Source organism: Varroa jacobsoni, unplaced genomic scaffold (genome assembly GCF_002532875.2).
Source record: "Varroa jacobsoni isolate VJ856 unplaced genomic scaffold, vjacob_1.0 contig01308, whole genome shotgun sequence".
In the NCBI taxonomy this organism is placed as follows: Eukaryota; Metazoa; Arthropoda; class Arachnida; order Mesostigmata; family Varroidae; genus Varroa; species Varroa jacobsoni.
The window spans coordinates 69,930-89,508 of record NW_019214616.1 but is presented as its reverse complement, the minus strand read 5'-3'; the positions used below and the strand labels follow the sequence as shown (position 1 = coordinate 89,508).

Here is a 19,579-nt window from a genome sequence, read left to right as displayed (position 1 = left end):
TATATATATATATATATATATACAATGTTACATAGACACAGTTAAATGTTAGATAGAAAATTCTATTGTTTTTTCCACCTTGCTGATCACTATCGTGGCCTGATACTGATTCCGGTTGTACTAGAGCACCTCAGTTAGCGACCACTATAATGTTCAGTTCATAATGCATAAATAAAGACGTACAGCCCACCTCGGTCTCTCACAGCATCGTTCCAGTCACACTTCAGAAATCGCGTACCACCTTCCCTCGCTTCCCTTACCTATAAGTAGCTATGGTTGTGAGTTACAGGCAGATGCACGAAATACACACATATTCTACGAACATGCTTTGGTTCCTCTCACGTTTGCCGTTCCCATCTCATTAAGCGACGTTTAGTAAAGACTTTGGGAGGACCTGCCTAGGCGTGAGAGCGATGAACCAGCCGTTGTTTTTGCACCGCAGAGCGGCGGTACCCGCACTACTTCGAGTTGCAGCATCTGTTTGCGTATTAGAGTGGGTCGTCGTAGCTTCGTCGAGCTTGGCCTACCGACGTTCTGGATGTTGGATGCTGTTTACAGGATAAAGCCTATAAAAGACGGCTTTCCACGAATTAGAAGCAGCAACACATCCACCAGCCATATAACAAGAATACAGCACGAGTACGACAGGGTGAGCTTAGTGTCGACTGCTACTGGAAGGGATTTGTGTTTCGAGGAAGCGACGTATGTACGTACATCGACGTTCAATTAGCAAACTATGACGGGGCCTATCCCTTTTTGTCTTACCCCGCTAAGCGTAGACCGAATAGAGCGAAGCGTCAATTCCACTCATTGGAGACTGATAGGGCAATCGTTATTAGTGTAGGCTCGTGCAGCACGTGAGAGAGACATAACAACTTTTTATTACGATCCTCTTCTGAGACTTCATCTATGGTTATATCCTTGGCTTCCTTCCTTTTCTTTCAAAATACAGCTTCATAAATCCTATACAATACAAAGGAATAATCGCTTGTCTAGTGAATTGTTGTCAGTTTCCATTTTGCTAGTGTTACTTGCGATATGGGTACGCAGCACTCAACGACCAACCAAAAACGAAGTTGATGCTCTTTGTATTAACATATGATTTTTTTATACATATATATGTAACTCAAGTGTTATAGAAAACAGAGTCAGTGACGGAACCTTGTGCGGTCTAAAAACGGGCTTTGACCGCCTCAGAGACAATTAACTATAATGCACTGCTCAAGTAACATCTTCTTGTACAAACTTCAGTTGACGGCCTCTATATAACAATTACTACGAATACTTCTGTTTCAAACACGAAAAGACGGATATTTAGTACCAGATCCTGGTTGTTCATGTGGATGTATAACCTTTCAGTAATGTAAAGCAAAAGTCAAATACTTAGTAATATTGTTTTTACATAAATTAGTCCAGTATAAAACGCTATTCAAAAACTACTCAAACAATATGTTGCCGGACAACTTTCATTTAGATAACTAGAAACTTCAATTCGTTCTGGACTTCTCATTGTTTACGGCTATCTATCTTCTCACGTCATACTCTTTATCTTCATTGGAAATGAATCCCAGTTGCCCACCCTTTTACTTTTAAGCGACCCAAAGCAGCTGCTTTGCGGTCTTTTTAACTTTTAGTTAAGTTAGTCCTTCAATGGCTGGCCACCTGAAAACAAATAGCCTTCTTGTGTTTAGCGTAACTTCAACGTAACGTCAGACTACGCGACCTCGTACGTCATAGTATCCCGGTAACGCGTAACCAGATCGATGCCGTCAACTTTGAAGGCTAACCAATAGCTAGTCGGTGTCACCTTCGTACACGAGCATTCCATCTTAGGCTGTCCTTCAGCTAATCGACTAGCTAGCATCTTCAGCTTGAGAACTGAACCCAAACAGCAGCTATCTACCAAACTGGAGTTAGTAGCTTTTCCCTGGAAAAGACGACGAGGTTATATACGACGGAGGGAAGAAAGACAGCAGAGAGATGTGAGCATATTGTGTGTGATCGCGGCTGCGGCAGCAACAGGAGACAAGTAAGTAAAAGGACTCCTTTTCGAAAGGCTTTTACGTGAGCACATTCTCTCGGGTTTTAAGCGGCAGATAGCAGCCAGCGCCGTTATCCCCCTACAATTGTTTGCAGTGTCAGTGGCTACCGGATAGTATCAGCTAAACTTGACAGCTTGTGGCTAGAGCCCCTACACTTGAAAAAGAATAAGGCGGAGGGCAAAGTTGTGAGGCAGGACCGCGCAAAGCAGCGCAAAACTGACTATCAAATACTGACTGAACGAGGCACACAGCCGCTGGGAGAGGAAGTCGTATTAACTAAAACTGACTCAGTCTCTAATCAGCACGTGGTGAAAAGGAGAGGAAACTGAATAGAATTCAAAAAGCCAGGCGACTTATACAGTCACACCAGCGCAGAGTAGCAGAGGGCAGGGCAAAGCGAACAAACAGGTATAAGCGAAGGATGACGACCATAGTAATAGCACACTCGCTATTGTAATAGATAGAAGAATTCCAGCCTTAGCTTAAGCCTCCTGCTAACTTGGTTCAGTTTTCTACTGCAGATAACCAGAGATGTCTAGAGACGCTATTGCTCGGAAAATGTGTTAATTAGATATAGTTATGGAGCGACGTTTTGGTGAAGCAAACATATAACTAACAGGCTGTACATCGTTAGCTACCCGCATAGGCCCACTGAACCTGAACAAAAAGCTTGTTCCAATGAAGCAGCCACTATGACGTTGTATTGGCGAAAAGTTTCTACGCGACCTCAGGATATATATTTATCTAGAGCGATTATAAGCTTGTATCCGCCAGGGCTCGTGAGCATGACAGACGATAAATTTTGGAGAGCGCTTTTATTATATTCTTACCTTTGATCGGTAAGTGAAAGAAGAAGAAGAACAAGCACCAATTGCCTTGCAACGTCTGCCCTTCTATTCCTTGAATTTAAACGATGCCATTTATGCGTTCTTATCTGTGTAGAGAACTGATTTTAAATGATAAGGGTAAGAAGGCAGAGTTATTTTGTTAGTGCGAAAAAATCTCCTACAATGTCGGTGGTCTCCGATGTGTTCTTGTCCAGACGCAGAGAACAGCTGAAAAACGAGTGGCTGTGTTCCTCTCGAAGCCCTGACATACGCTACGACAAAATTTAAGAAATTGAGCTTAAAATCCTTTAAAAAAAAGTCCCGAGTTCGTGCGGCATGAAAGGTGGTTGATACATTCAATTGAAAGTAGACCTTTCTCTGTCAAATACATCCGTGTTTATATAATATGTATGAGATCGATAACATATTACTGTGTAGATATCTTCATCGTGCTGCCTCGGACTGCGGTGACGTATCTGGCTAATAGAAGCCAATAGAATAATCATGTTTTGGAATAAAACGTATACAAATCTTTTAGTGATTCATCTCTAGGCCTATACGCTAAGTGATTGGTTGGATCTCTTACTAAAACCTTACAAGCGGACTCATATATTTCACAATGCCTTTATCGACGCTGTGCGATTTTCACCTATAAATATATATATATATATATATATATATACATATATATTTGCCCATATAAGCTTATAATTCCCGCCAACTATTTCCCAATTCTGTGGTATGTTGATTACAAATTTAGGTAATTTAGATTATAACTTTATGCGTATAATAAGGAAAAATTAACAAAAAAAAAAACAATAACAGTATCTCTATACGGTAGAGATTCGAATATGCAACTTTTATCAAGTGATATGAACGACTTAATTTTGTATAGCTTCGCGTTGCTGTTCTATTACGTCAGCTAAAGAAATCTATTTTTCAGCACACTAGTGGGAGAAAATGCCCACTAGTGAAGATAGACTTGCGACTATTCAATTCAGGCCCGCTCCTTTGAAGGAACGCTTGTAAATCAGGTATTGAAAGGTTGATTTGACGTAGATGAGATACAAGACAAGCCCACGTTCGATAAGGTTCGATATCGCACTACGATTTATAATTTATTGTATGCATTCTATTTTGTTAACAATCTATGCCCTTAAAGACATGTCTACAACTGAGCTTATGAAAATCGCTCACAGCAATATGCCTATACATCTGCTGTTGTTATTGAGCGTTTCCATCGAGAAAAATTGCTCCCGAAACGAAAATGCCATTAAGATTCGGTTATTTTGAGCCAGTAAGGTCGAACGGATTGACGTGACCCACGAGGCAATGACATCAACAAACTCTCATAACGTAGACAATACCATCCGAATGAAGCGTATTCGGCGGGATCCAGCCTATCTCATGAGCTATACGGTTTGCTCCGCTTGATATAACCTATATTCAGAATGGGCTATTGTATGCAAGAAACGGCGCTGATATTTGTTTTTGGTTGACGCGGACAGGAACAAAGCTGCAAAGTCGATCTGAATGGTGTTGTCGTAAAGCAGCAAGTAGCAGATCGTATAGTTTTCGTTACAAACCTCTGCCAATAAAGAAGAACGCAATTTCAAGTCGAAGATTTAAGTTGGTTCATTGCGGTCGAAGCTGCTCAAAGGCAGCAATAGCCAAATGGACCCGCTCTCAGCTCATGCACATGCGCATCAATGAAAAGGATCTCATAGGATACTTGCTCCTAGCAGTCTGAAGCTCGTACTTCTCTTCCATGTATTGTTATCTCCTCAAAGAGAAATTGACATATAATGTCTTTGCAGAGGCTTATTGTGACATAAACTGCTTGTTATTTTGAAGGTGCTTTGTTTGATCCTAGGGTTTTCACGGAACCCATTACTGTTCTGTTTCCTGTTGTGGAGCGTGTTATGTTCATAGACTATTTGTGTAGTATAAATGTATGGTGTATTTTCACAGATTGGAACACGTCTATCAAATTCAAGCCCACAACGATAATAAGTAGCTGAACTTATTACAGAGATGTGAAATACGCAATGGTTGACCGTCCATTCACTCACACTGATTACGCCCTATACTTTAGATATAGTGTTGTAATGATTAAATTCATAGCCGCAAAGACCCGTATCCCTGCTTTACATCACGCTGTTCGAGTTAGTCCTTACACCCAATACCTAGATACTATTTCGGGGCAACAAATTTTATTTTATCCTATATACTTTTGATGTGATATCGTCATGCAAGCGGCTCTTCCCTTGTACAATCTGTTCTTCTGAGCACTATTAGACGGACCTGCTTCTCGTAGCTAACCGCTTATATCGTAAAAGGGTTCGTAGTATATTGCTTATGTCCTTATGAAGTAACTTCCTCGAGGCAGTAGCAAAGAATGAACAATGGCGCTTACTACGGCTAAGTAGACCTCTCTTTTTGAAAATAAGTGATTTTCGCTGAAATCATTGGCTTAAATTAAAAACGTTGCGCGCTCCTCAAACAAGCATAGCCGCATAAGGAACAGTGACAAAAAAAGTTCAGTTAAATTCATTCGAAATCGAGATATCGGTAACGGAAGTTCATATGGATGTGGATGGCACAGTTTATGAGACTCTCGTCTACGGAAAGACGTTGTACGCACCAGATTAACTGCATTGAAATAAAAGACGGAAGTTCAGTTTCAATATTGTCAATTATTTGGGACCTTGCAGGTCATTTTCAGTTCAGTCCGATTTCGAAACAGAAGCACATTCTGTCTTCGCCATTGTTGTACATGTTTGAAGAAGTATTATAACTTTGCAGCATACATGAGATAGAGTGAGTTCTACAAAGCTAATCAGAGCTGCTTCAATCTATCCGCTGGTAGGTCGACAGAACAATAACTAAGAACATCGGACAGATTCACTATCGGGATCTTCAAAGGGAGAGAAAAAACCCTTACGCCCCCTGCTTTAACGCCAGCTTCCTCTTCTTCTGCCCTAATCTCGTAAGATTATCGCAGACAGCCTCTGTTCGGCTGGTCATTGCCACGGTAGACGACGTCATAAGTAACTTATTACTGACGTCGTTTCAGTACTTCCACTGCTCATGTTACTAGTGCGATCATTTTCTGCCTTGAGAATAACGTAAATTAGGCACGACCGTAGTGGGTCAGGACACAGGTTACCGTTCGTAGCTACTTTATTGTGAATTAGCCTATCTGCGTAGGTGATCCCTGTTTCGTAACAGAAGCTGACTTTGTAAGCAGCTGTTTGATGCATATATAAATATCATATAATTACTGTAATATTATGTCACATACTCGCTCGTAATTATAATAATGTGTTGAGTAATAACCTGGTGCGATTAAACTTACACATATAATCCTGTGTGGTTGGGTTTGAACTATATGGATTATGGGTCAACTTCCGTGTTCATCAGATGGCACTAGCGAAGGATGCCCAAAGTTGAGATCCTTCAACAAATAATTAGAACATTCTTGTTGCATTACATGCTCAGGTCAGCATCTGACTATATGATCGGTACCAGGAAATAATAATCGTTGTTTTATCAAGTCATTCGATGTCGACACGGTTTTATTTACGAGCTTTATTAATATACACTTAACTGCTAAGTTTTTGTCGAGATCTGATTTGCGTAAGTTAAGGTTTTGCACAAACACATTTATTTTTATTTTCATGATAACTAGCATTAAGGAAACGTAGCATTTAGCAATGATATTCTATTATTACCCTGGATATATTACAGATGCCTTCAATAATTTGTAATTGGCATTGAAATTTTTCCCTGTAAAAAGCATTATCAAAGGCATGCACTTGTACAACTAAAGGGTCGTTAGTCCCGGTTCGTGAGAAGTGCATTAGCGTTATCAACGTACCTTGACGGATGATGATTACGGTGCTTCTAATGATCTTGCCTAAGCTTATATTTTATCTATTGGCTACCACTCGATTTATTGAGCGAAGGCACAGCAACTTTCACCGAAAGTGTCAGATGTAGAGATTGAAAATCCGTTAGGGCTCTCCCCATATTTATAAATTGGAAGCAACTTCCGGGTGCAGTTTATTTATACTCTCGTACCGCTTCCGTAAGGGTGAAGCAGTCCTATTAAGGAGGTTCATAATGGATAGGCAGGCACAAAGCGAAATCAACAAATTGCTGAAAATACTTACAATGTAAAATTTCGCTGTGGATAACTATTGAGCTAAGTCGGTTAGTTGTTTGTCGCGAGGGCAACAGGCGTATTGCTAAGAACAATTGTTAGAACTCTATTTAATCTATTAATATTGCAACGCAGAGAAAGAAAATGAGCCTTCTGATTTGCTATGTTCAAAGCTTAGCTAAAATTGATAAAGATTGCCCTAAGCTATTTTATAATGGCTGGGCTGTGTATGTTTGAGGCCTCAGATTGTAAGCATACCCTATAAGACTTCTAGGGACAGCGCCGCATGGCGGGTAAAGTAAACAATTAATTGGGGATTCGAAAAACACAGATCTTTTTTGAATATTTCATTCAAGACTAAGTAGGCTCATGTCAAAGAATATATTGGATCCCATAAGCTGTAAAACGACCTGCATCGTTTAAAGCTGGAATGTACCAGGCTAGAAGACCCCGGATTCAGTGCAACTTCTCAATCAATCAAAAGTCAAATGCAAAATCTGTGAATGCAAACATAATTATCTTCTAACAAGAGAAAGTAGCTCTACACAGGTAAGGATTTATTTTTTTTTGTTTTTTTTTGATATTTTGCTTCGTTCGTTGGATTATCCAGCATACCTCTCTGTTAAATAGTAATAACGACATATCAACTAATCAATTTCTCATCGAGAGGCCAGAACTGCTTTCCAATTACCATTTATTAGAAAAGCCGATAAAGATTTCGTTTATTACTGAGCGAAATGTTGTCCATTTGCGACGCTGATAATGATTGGTACATATATAAGAAGTATATACAAGAATGTCTAACGTAGATAGTAGCATCGTATATACCCAATGGTTCCCTCCAACTAGCAACAATGAAAAACCTGAAAATCAACCATCAAATACCCATCCTCTAAATAAATGCTACCACCTAAACAATGGCTGGACTGCACAGGTATAGTACGTCGTTCAAACAACTAATACAATGTGCGTTATCCGTGAATAGCATAACAGCCACCGCTGTCTATAAATACACAGCAAAAGTTTTATCAAACAGAGCCGCGATGCGGCCACAGATGGTCTCTGTTGATCTGTGTGTGTTGGATGATAAATCTGACTGGACCGACGAACGCCGAAGCACGAATGGACGTGGTCATGATCAAATCGCATGTTCCTTTTCCCGTATTGAATGGACTGAAAAACACGGACCAGATGTAAGGGAGCTGGAGGCAAATGGTGGTGATACAGCGAAAAATGATGAAAATGGAAGGGCCTCCCTGAGAATGACGGTGCAGGAAAAAAATTGGTATACGGTGATAAAAATAGACGATAGACGGGCTAAGGATGGCAGAAATGAAGTTGGCCTGGCTGTAAATTGGTGGATAGACCGGAGTGACGAGCGAGATGAAACTGATTGTATCGCCTCGTCGGCGGTTACTGCCGGGGCGTGGGTCGGTGATAAAATTGCCACAGAACTGTAGCCCAGCGATGGTTTTCCAGACGATCGACTAACGAAAGCCTTCAATAGCATTTGCTCTGGGCGTTCCGAAGCTTTTGATAAGACTCTGTCCGGCTCCCGCATACGTAGATGGCTGATGCGTATGTGTGTAACAGCGAAACTGCTTTATCCAGTAACTATGTTTTTCAGAGATCAAAGTTTCGGCCGATCTGTTTCAGTAAGGTAAGATCAAATCACTAATTTATCATTAAATTATTAATGCACTTAACTTAAAAAATTTAATGTAATATTTGTGTTGTTGTTTTCCAACCAGGTGCTTAAGTAAAAGCAATGCATGACTAAGAAATAGCGGAATTTAAAAGCATGAAAAAATGGAAATCAAGGTTTTCAGTTGTAACTAATGTTGATTTATCTGCAAGTCCGCGTTTTAGATTGAAAATATCTCTCAGTTATAGCAAAAAAAATATAATTGTTTAGTGCTTTTTCCCCGCAATGAAGTTAGTTCCTTACTTAACTGTTGCTTACACGTATGTGGGTCTGCTTTCGTCCCATTCTCCGATTGGCGTATATGCGAGGGAATTTTTATTGCATCTTTTTTTCTTTCAGATCAGATTAGTCTTTTCTAGAATCCCATCGCATTATCCACGTAACGCTCCTTTAAAATTAGATGAGAACAACAGTTTAGCCAGATCCTCAGACCTCGTTTCGAACGAGTACAGGTTCTTTACGCGAATGCCATCCTCTCGCTTCATGGAAACACGTTATAAATTTTGTTCTATCTGCAAGTAGCTGTAAATCCCTCGAAACCGCTGTCACTGCGTTGCCTGAAATTCATGCAACCTTTTACGGGAGAGAATTTTCTAAAACTGTATCATGCTAGCTTTGAGCAAAGGCGATGCCACAAGCCATTTCCCGTGTCATCGTCAAGCTGCTAAGCATTAGAGAACACCATTCCAGCGTTTATTTACTCATAAAGTTACATAAATCGTTTCCATGGGAAACTAGCTCTAGAAGGATATAATTTTTATCTTATCTTACTATATTACGACGTACCTCCAATAACGATTTGTAATTTCGTTTCATTAGTACAACGACGTGTATTGATCACGTGAAAAGAGGCTAAAGCTAAATTAATAGGTTGATTTTACGGGTCGTATGGGCGTAAGGCAAAACGTGATTGCTTTTAATTTTGGCATACATATATATACATGTGTGTGTCCCAACGGTAAGACCTAATCAAGGCAAGACATGTTCTGTACGTATTACACATGAACTTCCGTTCGATCGGGTAAGTAGATCGATGCATTTTTCAGCAAATGTTATCGGAAGAGAGAGTGAGGAGACCCTGTTCTGAATATCTCGCGTAGTAATGTTTTGTAGTGCACGACACCGTTTAGCACTTGTCGATTCCGCACCGAACGTAATATATACAGATGGCGGGGTCGAGCAGATGCGAAATGTTTTGTGGTTGGAGTAACTAGCGCTGATGGGCCATTCTTCAGTTACTTCTGCTTTGCTAAACAGGATATTTAGCTGACAGGGTGCACTTCTGAAAAATGAACTACAGTACTCAGTTAACGAAACAATTTAGACATTTTTATCGATAAATGACGCCACAGTTAGCTCATTACAGTATCCATAAGTGTTGCTAATCGAATCATTGAAGACTATGGTCTTTTAATGCTATTGAAAAATACCAGAAATACCCCTCACGGGTGTTTCTTTTATTTATAAATAGATGTTGCAAAAGTATGAAAAGGGTATAATTAGTGTAGTCAGCTACGTTTAGGTAAATAGAGGTCGCTGCCGTCTTTAAGAATTGCGCGGTCGTTATTAGTTTTAGGAGTTATAATGGTAATAGCAAAGGTCTATAACCGAATCTATGTGTTGCTCAATACCTGCGAGACAATCAACTTCTTAAGCATGTTTAAGAAAAATCCAGACTAATAATTTGTGAGCAAATCACATTAACTGTAGATGGCAGATTTTACTTACGTGTTACATGCTGGACGTTCTCCTGCGAAGGTGCCTTCAGGCAGTCTTCATTGACTTCGCATGGCCAACCGAAGCGGGGTGCATTTTCCAGTTCCACGATGCTATTAAATTTTTTTTACCGGGAACATCTGTCTTTGAAACCTGAACTTGAATAAAATATTACTTATGACGCAACACAACTACCGTGAACTTATAGAGAAAAAGAATGGTTTGGAAAGGTAAGCGCAAACGCAAAGAGGAACGTGAAAATTTGACACACCTACCGTTGCTTTCCGTACCTAATATGATGCATAATCACAGCATAACATTAACAAAGTAGCAGTATTACTGTGCATATAGGATTGTGTTCCCGCGCATATTCTACTGAATAGTGTGATTATATTTTTTTATGTTTGTAACATTGTTGTTATGTATTTCCAGTTATTGTTCATATTCTTTTTCATCTGTCAACTAATTATTTTTTGCCAGGTATCTTTAAGCTTGGTTTCGATGCTGAGTGGGTCCAGTTATGTCTTTTTTCAAATAGGTGGCTCCTAATATCATTTGCCAGTACACGAAGAAGATGGAAATTCCTTAGCGTATGCGGTTCAGGGGATATAAAAAGTGTAATGAAACCTCTTATTCAAAATCTGGGAGCGCAGCTTTGATGATATTTAGCGTGTGTAACGTCGTGTCGTCATAGGGCCCGACGACCTGATCTCATATGTTGGGTCTTTTCTCTTCAGCGGCCTGATTGACTCGATTTAACTGGGCCAAATCAACTTGCCAATCACTTCACGCCTCGCAGTGGAGAATGTTTGGCTAATCAGGCCCTTAGTCCTATCAAACGCAAAGCGTAGCTTTGTTCGGATGTAGATCTAATTAGACTTAAGGCTTTGGTTTTCTTCTAAAAGCCGCTTCATGGTGTTGTACAGACACCACTTCTCTGTGCGAAAATCTCGGTCGCTGTGGCCGCGTGACGCTCGATATTAGAATGATGTTAAGATACGAACTTAAGCCGTGACCCCTTCTTGGGTTCGGAGATTTTACAAGGTAGTCAAGCTTGAAATATCTGACTCAAAGAACTTGAGGTGATTAAGAACGGTCTCCTAGTTTCAAGTTTTTTTCGGCCGATTTTTTAGTTTTGTTAGCTCTCTGCCGTTAAAGGCGCTTTCAGTTAGTCGTTAGTGAACTCAAACGGTTGGCCAGAGCGAAGAGCATCCTTTAGGTCCCGGATACCATTTTGAAATTTAGCAAACCTCTTGCGTGCAGTCCTTTTGCCGACGGCGCTTTAGCTCGATGAAATACACAGCACAAAATGTATCGAAGATGTACTCTATTTCCATCTAAAAACATGCATCTTTGAGTAGTTCCTTCAAGTGGAAACGGCACAACACAATAACATAACAGCATTCTGATACAGTGAAAAGAGCGCTTTAAAAGTTAGTATAGCTACGCCTATAAAACAGCGAATCTAGTGACGTGCTTCATGATGAAATGACTCGAGAAATTATGAATACTTGGACAATGGATATGCTTTCAAGTCAGCATTTATAACAGGCGTAGACATTTGACATAATTTTGAAATAATAAACTTAGTACCAGAACTATACCGTAAGAGTGAAGGTTGCTGCAAAAATAAGCCTTGGCTCAAACTTCGTTGGTTGAACTGACTGAAATTGTCAAGGCAGCCCTTGCCGAGACTCTTGGCTCGTTTGCCATCCTGGCTAAAGACAACCAGCCAGCAGCTTCCCGCACTTATTTCAACGAAGACACCTTAATGAAGGTGCCCTAGTTTTTGTCTCTTTGCAGTTTCTACTATCCTTGTCCCCATCACTCTCCCTCTCTCTCTCTGATCTTGTCGACCAACTGTTATTTTCAGAGGCAAATACGACTGTTGAATAATACTAGACCTGACAACTGCTAACAGAGTAATTGAATCTAATAGGCAAAGAATCGGTTAAATCTAAATACATGCTTATGGTGGGCATGCGGACGTTTTGGTCTGCACTTTTTTGATTCCATATATCTGTTTTACTGGATGCTGACAAAGCCTAATAAAGAGACGGGATTTTATAGTAGCACACGTATACAATTTATATAGTCCAGCATCAATAAACCACTATTCCCGGTATAAGTTAATCTGGACGTATCGTTTGATTTGCAACTTCAAAGCAGTACTTGGTGTTCCCTATAAAGCGACGCAATCATCGAGAGTAACGAAAGATCGAGTAATCAGTCAACATTTGTTGAAATGGCAACACCTTTTCAAACTACGAATAATTAATATATACGTACGCTTCACTCACATAATTACCAATTATTATTATTATTATTAGACCTTTTATTTAAATAGGATTTTCTTGGAAAACCACTTTTCTCCGATACCATACAGATACCGCTATACATCGTTTAAAATAACCTTAGGCAGTTGGCAGCTACATTAGCAGGAGAGTAAGCGAATTTTAGATTGTTTAGAATACGAAAAGTAGTTTCTCTTGCCCACATCTATTTGTGCAGAATTCGCAAATGACCATATCTTCTCAGTTTATTTGAAAACGTTCAATAGTTCGTGAAGCGCTTTGGTCCTTTCATTGACAAATTGAAGTAGTATTACTTAACACAGTATACTATTATAAGTGCAACATTTTCCTTGCAAAATAATTCACTCGGGATTAACGTTCATATATTCCCTAAGACCGTATCTAAAAAGATCACTCGAAGACATTCGTTTGCACACGCTAAAATTGTTACTCTTAATAGTCATACCTAATGAATAGCACCGTCATCTACTGCAATTAAAGATTCAATTTAGGACCTCACCCATTTGCCAATAATTCTCAAAGCATTGTTTTAACACGCAAATACCTTTTTAAGAAAAATCATGGAACACTAGTAGTTGAACACTTGCTACCGTTCGTTCAACTACCCTGCGCACATAAGATTTCTGCTGGGCCCAATTTCGAGTTGACAGCAAGTTAAAAATCCTAAACAAATCGATGGGCTAACACGTACAAAGACTGCATGGAAAGTCTCAAACGGAGTCACCGTTGGCACTTATCCGAATTACCAAAATGATATCCCGCTCATCGTACCGGCCGTTACTTATAACACATTTTTATACTTGTATGCTTAGCGTAGAGTTTGTTAGGCCTATTAATTACCACTACTATTAACATGCGACAGTTTCTCCTGTCGTCGAAATTGGCAAAGAAATTACGGCGTACACCCGTTTCAACCAAGCAATAGTAACTCACTTGCCTTTCAAAATTCAACAATTTCCGGACTTATTAATTTTCTACGAGATCATTAGGCACGGCACCTAGTTGATGGCGCCGATTAGAAAGCCGTATATAGTACCTAAGGATATTTTCATACACTGTAGCATATCGATATCGATGCTCGTCGTTTAAGCCCCAGTCTGGCTTAAGTCACATCGTGAAGGTTCTGGAAGAATGGAACGACAATGTCCCATGAGCAGGAATTCCTCGCATAGCCAAAAGAGACGTAGTCACCCAGCTCACAAAGTTTTATTTGTTTTTAAGTGCTATTGTACTATACAGAGCAGGCTATGTTACTGAAGTGTTCGTTTGGTGTTTTGGACCTCTGACGCACTAGGCCATGGATTCCGGACCCTTGGGCCTTGGTCCGTAACTGACCGGCTTCAATAGTAGCTGGCAGCTAGAAACAACGCTGGCAGGCAAGATTCTTATAAAAAAAAGAAACCTTGTTGGACTAAGAAATATCAAACTTCTCTTGAGACAGAAGGGGGTAAATGCTGGGCATAGATGCTGTACGGCCTACCAACGTGTCTATACGAGCATGACTCAATTTCCACTCAACGGCCACTGCAACCTTCTTTAGCTTACCGCCTACCTTTAGGCAGCTCACTAATCAAATCCACTACAAAAAAAGGTTGGATCCCCAGGTGTTTTATCGCGGCACCTTCTAACCATAATACTCTGCCTGGCACTTTGTATTTGCGTTCAACGTGTATATGCTTGAGCTAATTAGTAGTAGGGCATGATGCTCATAACCGTTCTTTGGATCGGGTCGTAAGCCCTCAAATATCCTTAAGACAAAATACGTGTTCTAGCATCGCTAGTTGCCGGCAGATCACTTCGCAAAGTTACTGTGTTATTGTCATTTTGTGGAAACTAAAACTTGTGACAGGGTATCAACTTGAGCATCTACACTCTAAGGACCTTAAGTCCTTGCGAAGTGCGCTCGTTGTATGCCTATGTCATACACTATTAAAACAGTGCAAAGGTTCGCTTGTTTGTGTAATCCGTAAAGGCCAACTGTTACGTTATTATGTCACGCAAGTAAATCTTGCGGGGGCACGTTTGGAAAGCTTGGCGTTGATGTGACACTGTTACTTGTTCCGGTCAAAGCTACCTTAGCCAGGAAGAAATGGTTGTGGGATCACTAGGAGTGTTCCTGTCACTTCCAGCCGAGTGTAGGCGAAATCTTAAGCTAGAGATCCTGACGGACCAGTGGCGACAGCATAAGAAAATATCAAACGTTTTCTCGACAGTTTGACTGGTCGAGTATCCGCCAACGTTTTGGGAGACTACGCAGCTGGTAGCCCAGAAATGGTGTCGTTTTATCAGTGACTGCAGACGAAATGTTGACCCAGAATAACGGTGCTTAGCGCAGTTCTAATTCTGGCAGTTAGGCCTAATAATAATAATAACAACTTTTTTTACCCAGATAAATTGTATAGGATTTATGCCTCTAGCCGTATTGGGCAAGACGTTAACAAGTTTAGATAACGCCGCTGGCTCCTTTCGAGTGTTTTTAACTCAGGGTCAGCAAGTGGATCGGCTCAGTAGGTCGGAGGTATTTCTAAGCCTTTGTTCAACAATGAGAGCCTACGTAGAACATGCGTAGCCATATGCATTTTATGCCATCGCTAAGATTGTGGTTATTCTGAGTTAACTTCGGCAATAACACTCGTTTTATATGTCGGAATATAACAATCTGAAGGTAAGAATATGGCCGTTTGTGCTCGTAGGGAGAATACCTATATTGATATAAGCGTCATTATATATAGGATATGCACTCATGCACTGTTACTAACATAACCATTAATAATAACGAATGATGCGATAAGAACTTTCGGTGCGGTTGACGATAGGACTGGGAGCGTAATTTTGCGTACGTTTCGGGAACCCTCCGTAGAATAAGTCTGTTATATGTTTGATGGTTACCAAACAAACTAGTGTTAGATTAGTCGTATTGTCGTCGAAATGCACAAAACCTTTTTCTTTCTAATCAAACCCAGTTGCCGCGAATGACCAAGGCGGTTCGTCAGAAGAGACCCAATCGGCTTCTTCAGCAGAATATTAGACTGTAAAGTCATTTTGTTAAAACTAGAATACAAGCTTCTTTTGCCCCTACCATATTTTTCAGGTACAGTACCGATGAATTATTGCTTCATTTGATCACACGATCGCTAAAGAAGACGCCATAAACTGACTGAACGAATATCTCGAATCCTAAATGTAAAGGCTTCTGGCAAAATGGAACAAGCAACTTCGTTAACCGATAAGAGCAGGCGACGACCGGTTTCATTTTAGCTATATCTTCATTCCCATCACTTATGCTTACTTATATCCTGACCAAATAGTTTTTTAGGATTTCGATATTATACGTGGATGATATATATATATATATATATATATATATATATATATATGTATATCAGTAAATGCGTGTGCATTACGCGTATACGGTTACGTAGGTGACAAACCAATAAAGACTTAGTTAAGGATTGCATGATACACTATTCGTGCGAAAGGACAACGTGGCAGTTACTGATTAAGTGGACGATAACAGTGCAACAGTAGATCAGCTAGCTGCAAGGTGGTACATGGGTATGAAGCCTAGCAATATAGTCATTTTGAACGCCTTGATGCTCATATATATATAACACGTGCCAATAAAATAGTAAATTTATGATAAAGCCACCGCCACTTTCATCGCAAACTGAGAAATTTAACGAAACTCTTAATAATTGTCTATTCTTAGTGGATCCGTACATCAGAAAGGACTTTCCGTATGTAGCATATCATAATATTCAAACAGCCGAAGAAACGAACGTCTGCTAATGCCTCTCGACAAATCTAGATATAGGAGTCAATTTCCAACACAATCTAGAAAAATAAGTGATTTGTATGAACATAAAAGCAATTATAAATTCACTAAAAGTTAAAAAAGACCTGCATCAACCAGGTAACGTATCGGCTGGAATAAATTACGGCTGATGCATTAAACACCTGAACAATTGACACTCGCTGCGTGCAAACGTGAAAGAATGAACTTGTGTATGTTGCTCTCCTACAAATGATCTACATGCAACCGTATAACAGGCTTTTTTTAAGGCTCATACGACCGTCCCATACGCTAGAAAAGGCGGCTAAGATGATCGGCTCATAAATATGCCTCATGACCTTACAAATGTGCATGGTAAATAGAATAGGACAAAGGTATACTTCATACTTAAACGAGGAGATCGAGATCAAATTCTTTCGAAACTAACAATTAGAATCGATTACGCATTTGGGGTTTATAGGTTATGTCATCTGGTATTCTGGAGGGCGGCACTGTCTTGGTCGCTTATGCACACCTGAGTGCGTTGTCATGCAGAACAAAAGCATACGGCCGTCTCTAGTTCAAACATGAGCGTTAGCACATTAATTACTGCAAAGTATCATAAATTACCAGGAGTTATTAGTGCATAAAACGGTTAGTGGTTACAAAAAGAGAACCCCTTCGGTAAGTGGAAATATGCCCGGTATACAAGTCGCAATTAAGAAATTCAACTGTAAACCTCATACTTTTGTTACTTTAACGTTATATAAAATTTTTACGGTTTCAACTACGTATACGTGTCTGCTTTGTGTTAATATATATCCATCTGTGTATACATGGATATATTTCCGGTAACCAACACAGACTGATTATTATTATTATTCTTGTGAGTAAACAACCAAAGACGGAAAGACACGGACAGCAGGCCTTTTACGTCGGGAAAACAGTTTAGCCTTTGATGCCATCGGAATTTTCAACTTAGAGGTGCTCAATTCGTAACGTGGCCACTTATGAACAAAAGTTATCGAAAAAGCAAATCAATAAAATAAAAAGCAAAGATTATTTGTTTTTATTTCGTAAATAATTCAAAATGCAGGTAATGATACATTTTGCAGGAATTAGATAAAACTAGTCTTGAATATTTCCATGATAAAAACATCTCAAAGGAGTACGAAACGAGGTACGAAAGAGAGGCCTTTCATAAATCAACCGAAATATAAGTCGTGCTATAGAAGAGCTCCCTTATTAATTTCCTATAGGCAAGACCTTACCATGAGATACACCAGGACCGCACTCTTCTAACTTGAAACACGTTGCCTGCGCACTGAAGGAAGGCAGGCAAGGCTATCTAAGATTGGTAAATTGGACAAAGGCGCCCTTGCACTAGTCATATGTTGGAACCAATTGGCGCATGTCGTGTTTTACAGTGAAAAATGACGAGCTGGTGCCTTTATATAGCGAAATAATAAGTATCTATTTAGAAAATTACTTCTTGTCTCGCGCAGCGGAAATTTTCAGTAAGGTAAAGCGACCTTGCTGATTTGACCCCCAAGGCAGCGGTTTGTCGACGAACACGACCGAAAGTTTCTCGTAATGAATCCCTATACAGGATTGATAAAAAAAAAAATCTAGAATATGCACTAAATTTTTTTATAAGTCGCTGATCTGCCAAATATCATCGGATACCAAGACGATTTTAATTGGTGAAGATTCAAAGGAAGAACCCTTGGAGTTCTTAGAAAACTTAATATGACATTACAAAGCTTTTAGGTTTTATAAACTCCTAAAAAGTATATTTATGTCCCTGTATTGAATACTTGTTCTTGTTATAGCGAAAAACGTTTTTTGAAATAAGACTGTTTTTTAGACGGTTTGGTTCCATTCTTTCTCACACTGAAATTAGCTGACTGATAGACCTTAGTATAAGAAAAGGGATGTAGGGAACCTGTACGGTAGCAGATACTAACCGCTAACGTTCGAGCTAAATAGGGCTATGCCAGCTCTAATTTCGTCCCTCCGTTAGTTTTACTGTTGCTATATCTAGAGTATTTTCATAGAAGCATAAATTTAAGCACAATATTATCATGGTTAAACCCAACGGTCCGAGATTTTGTCACAGAGCGTCGATTAAAGACAGTCTTCTAATAAATCACCATTTTACATCTGATGAATGAAGCAGAGTAGCGTGCATAAACAAACCCGCGAGACGCCTGTTTCGTCAAAACAGATTAAGCAGACCGCAGCTCCAGGCGCCCACATTAAGGTAATATTAATCGACCATCTAAAGATAGTGCAGTAAACAATTGAAGTAACCCACGGATACTTTTGTCAGGGTTCTTAATTGTAGGCGGGATTATGCAGAGCGTACACTTCTTCCAAGAATCCTGTGGTAGCAAGAATTCTGATTTGAAAAATTTCAGGCTAGAAATTCCAGCAAAAGGAAAATGAAAAGCCAAAAGGCATATTTGGCAGCTGACGATTTTACCAATGACACCGATAATCGCAAGGCCTGTGCGTATAAAATCTATCAAATCATAAATAAACCTTCGATAAGAGCCACTAATTCCATCCGCTTGTCTATGCACTGGCTCATTGTAAACTAAATCTATTTGGGCTATAGGTGCTACTAGCAAACGGTCTACGGAGGATTTAATCCCACTGCGTATACATTCAAACGCAGACTACCTTAGAATGAGGTAACATTTTTATTTTACCATCATAGACGCGTGTGCAAACATGTAGCGGTCAAACATCCTCATTAAAATGCCAAAACCGGTGTATTAAATCCGGGATTATACAGTGATTACGACTTTAGAAAGTCCAACATTGAAAAGCAAGATTATGGCGTGCTATGCAATAAGCCAGCTCTCGTATTTAGGCGTTCACAAATTAAACGAACGAGACACGAACCAGACATCGTACTAAAAAAAAAAAAGCTTTGAAAGGGTTTTTGACCATAAGTTGGTATGATGATATTAGCTGGTATTATGCTAAACAAAAAAGTCCTACTTTACTTGACTCGAATTTGGTAACTTGA

General features: G+C 39.7%; 1 protein-coding gene across 2 annotated transcripts in view; it reads left to right on the top strand.

Moving 5' to 3' along the window:
* Positions 1-8,055: 8,055 nt before the first annotated feature.
* LOC147751917 (uncharacterized) overlaps positions 8,056-19,579 on the top strand; it is a 47,603-nt gene continuing 36,079 nt past the window's right edge. For both annotated transcript variants that reach the window (XM_086973110.1, XM_086973109.1), the window contains exon 1: positions 8,056-8,694. In XM_086973110.1, coding sequence (XP_086829236.1) covers positions 8,078-8,494 — 417 coding nt within the window. In that variant the 5' untranslated portion in view covers positions 8,056-8,077 and the 3' untranslated portion in view covers positions 8,495-8,694. The remainder of the gene's footprint in view (positions 8,695-19,579) is intronic.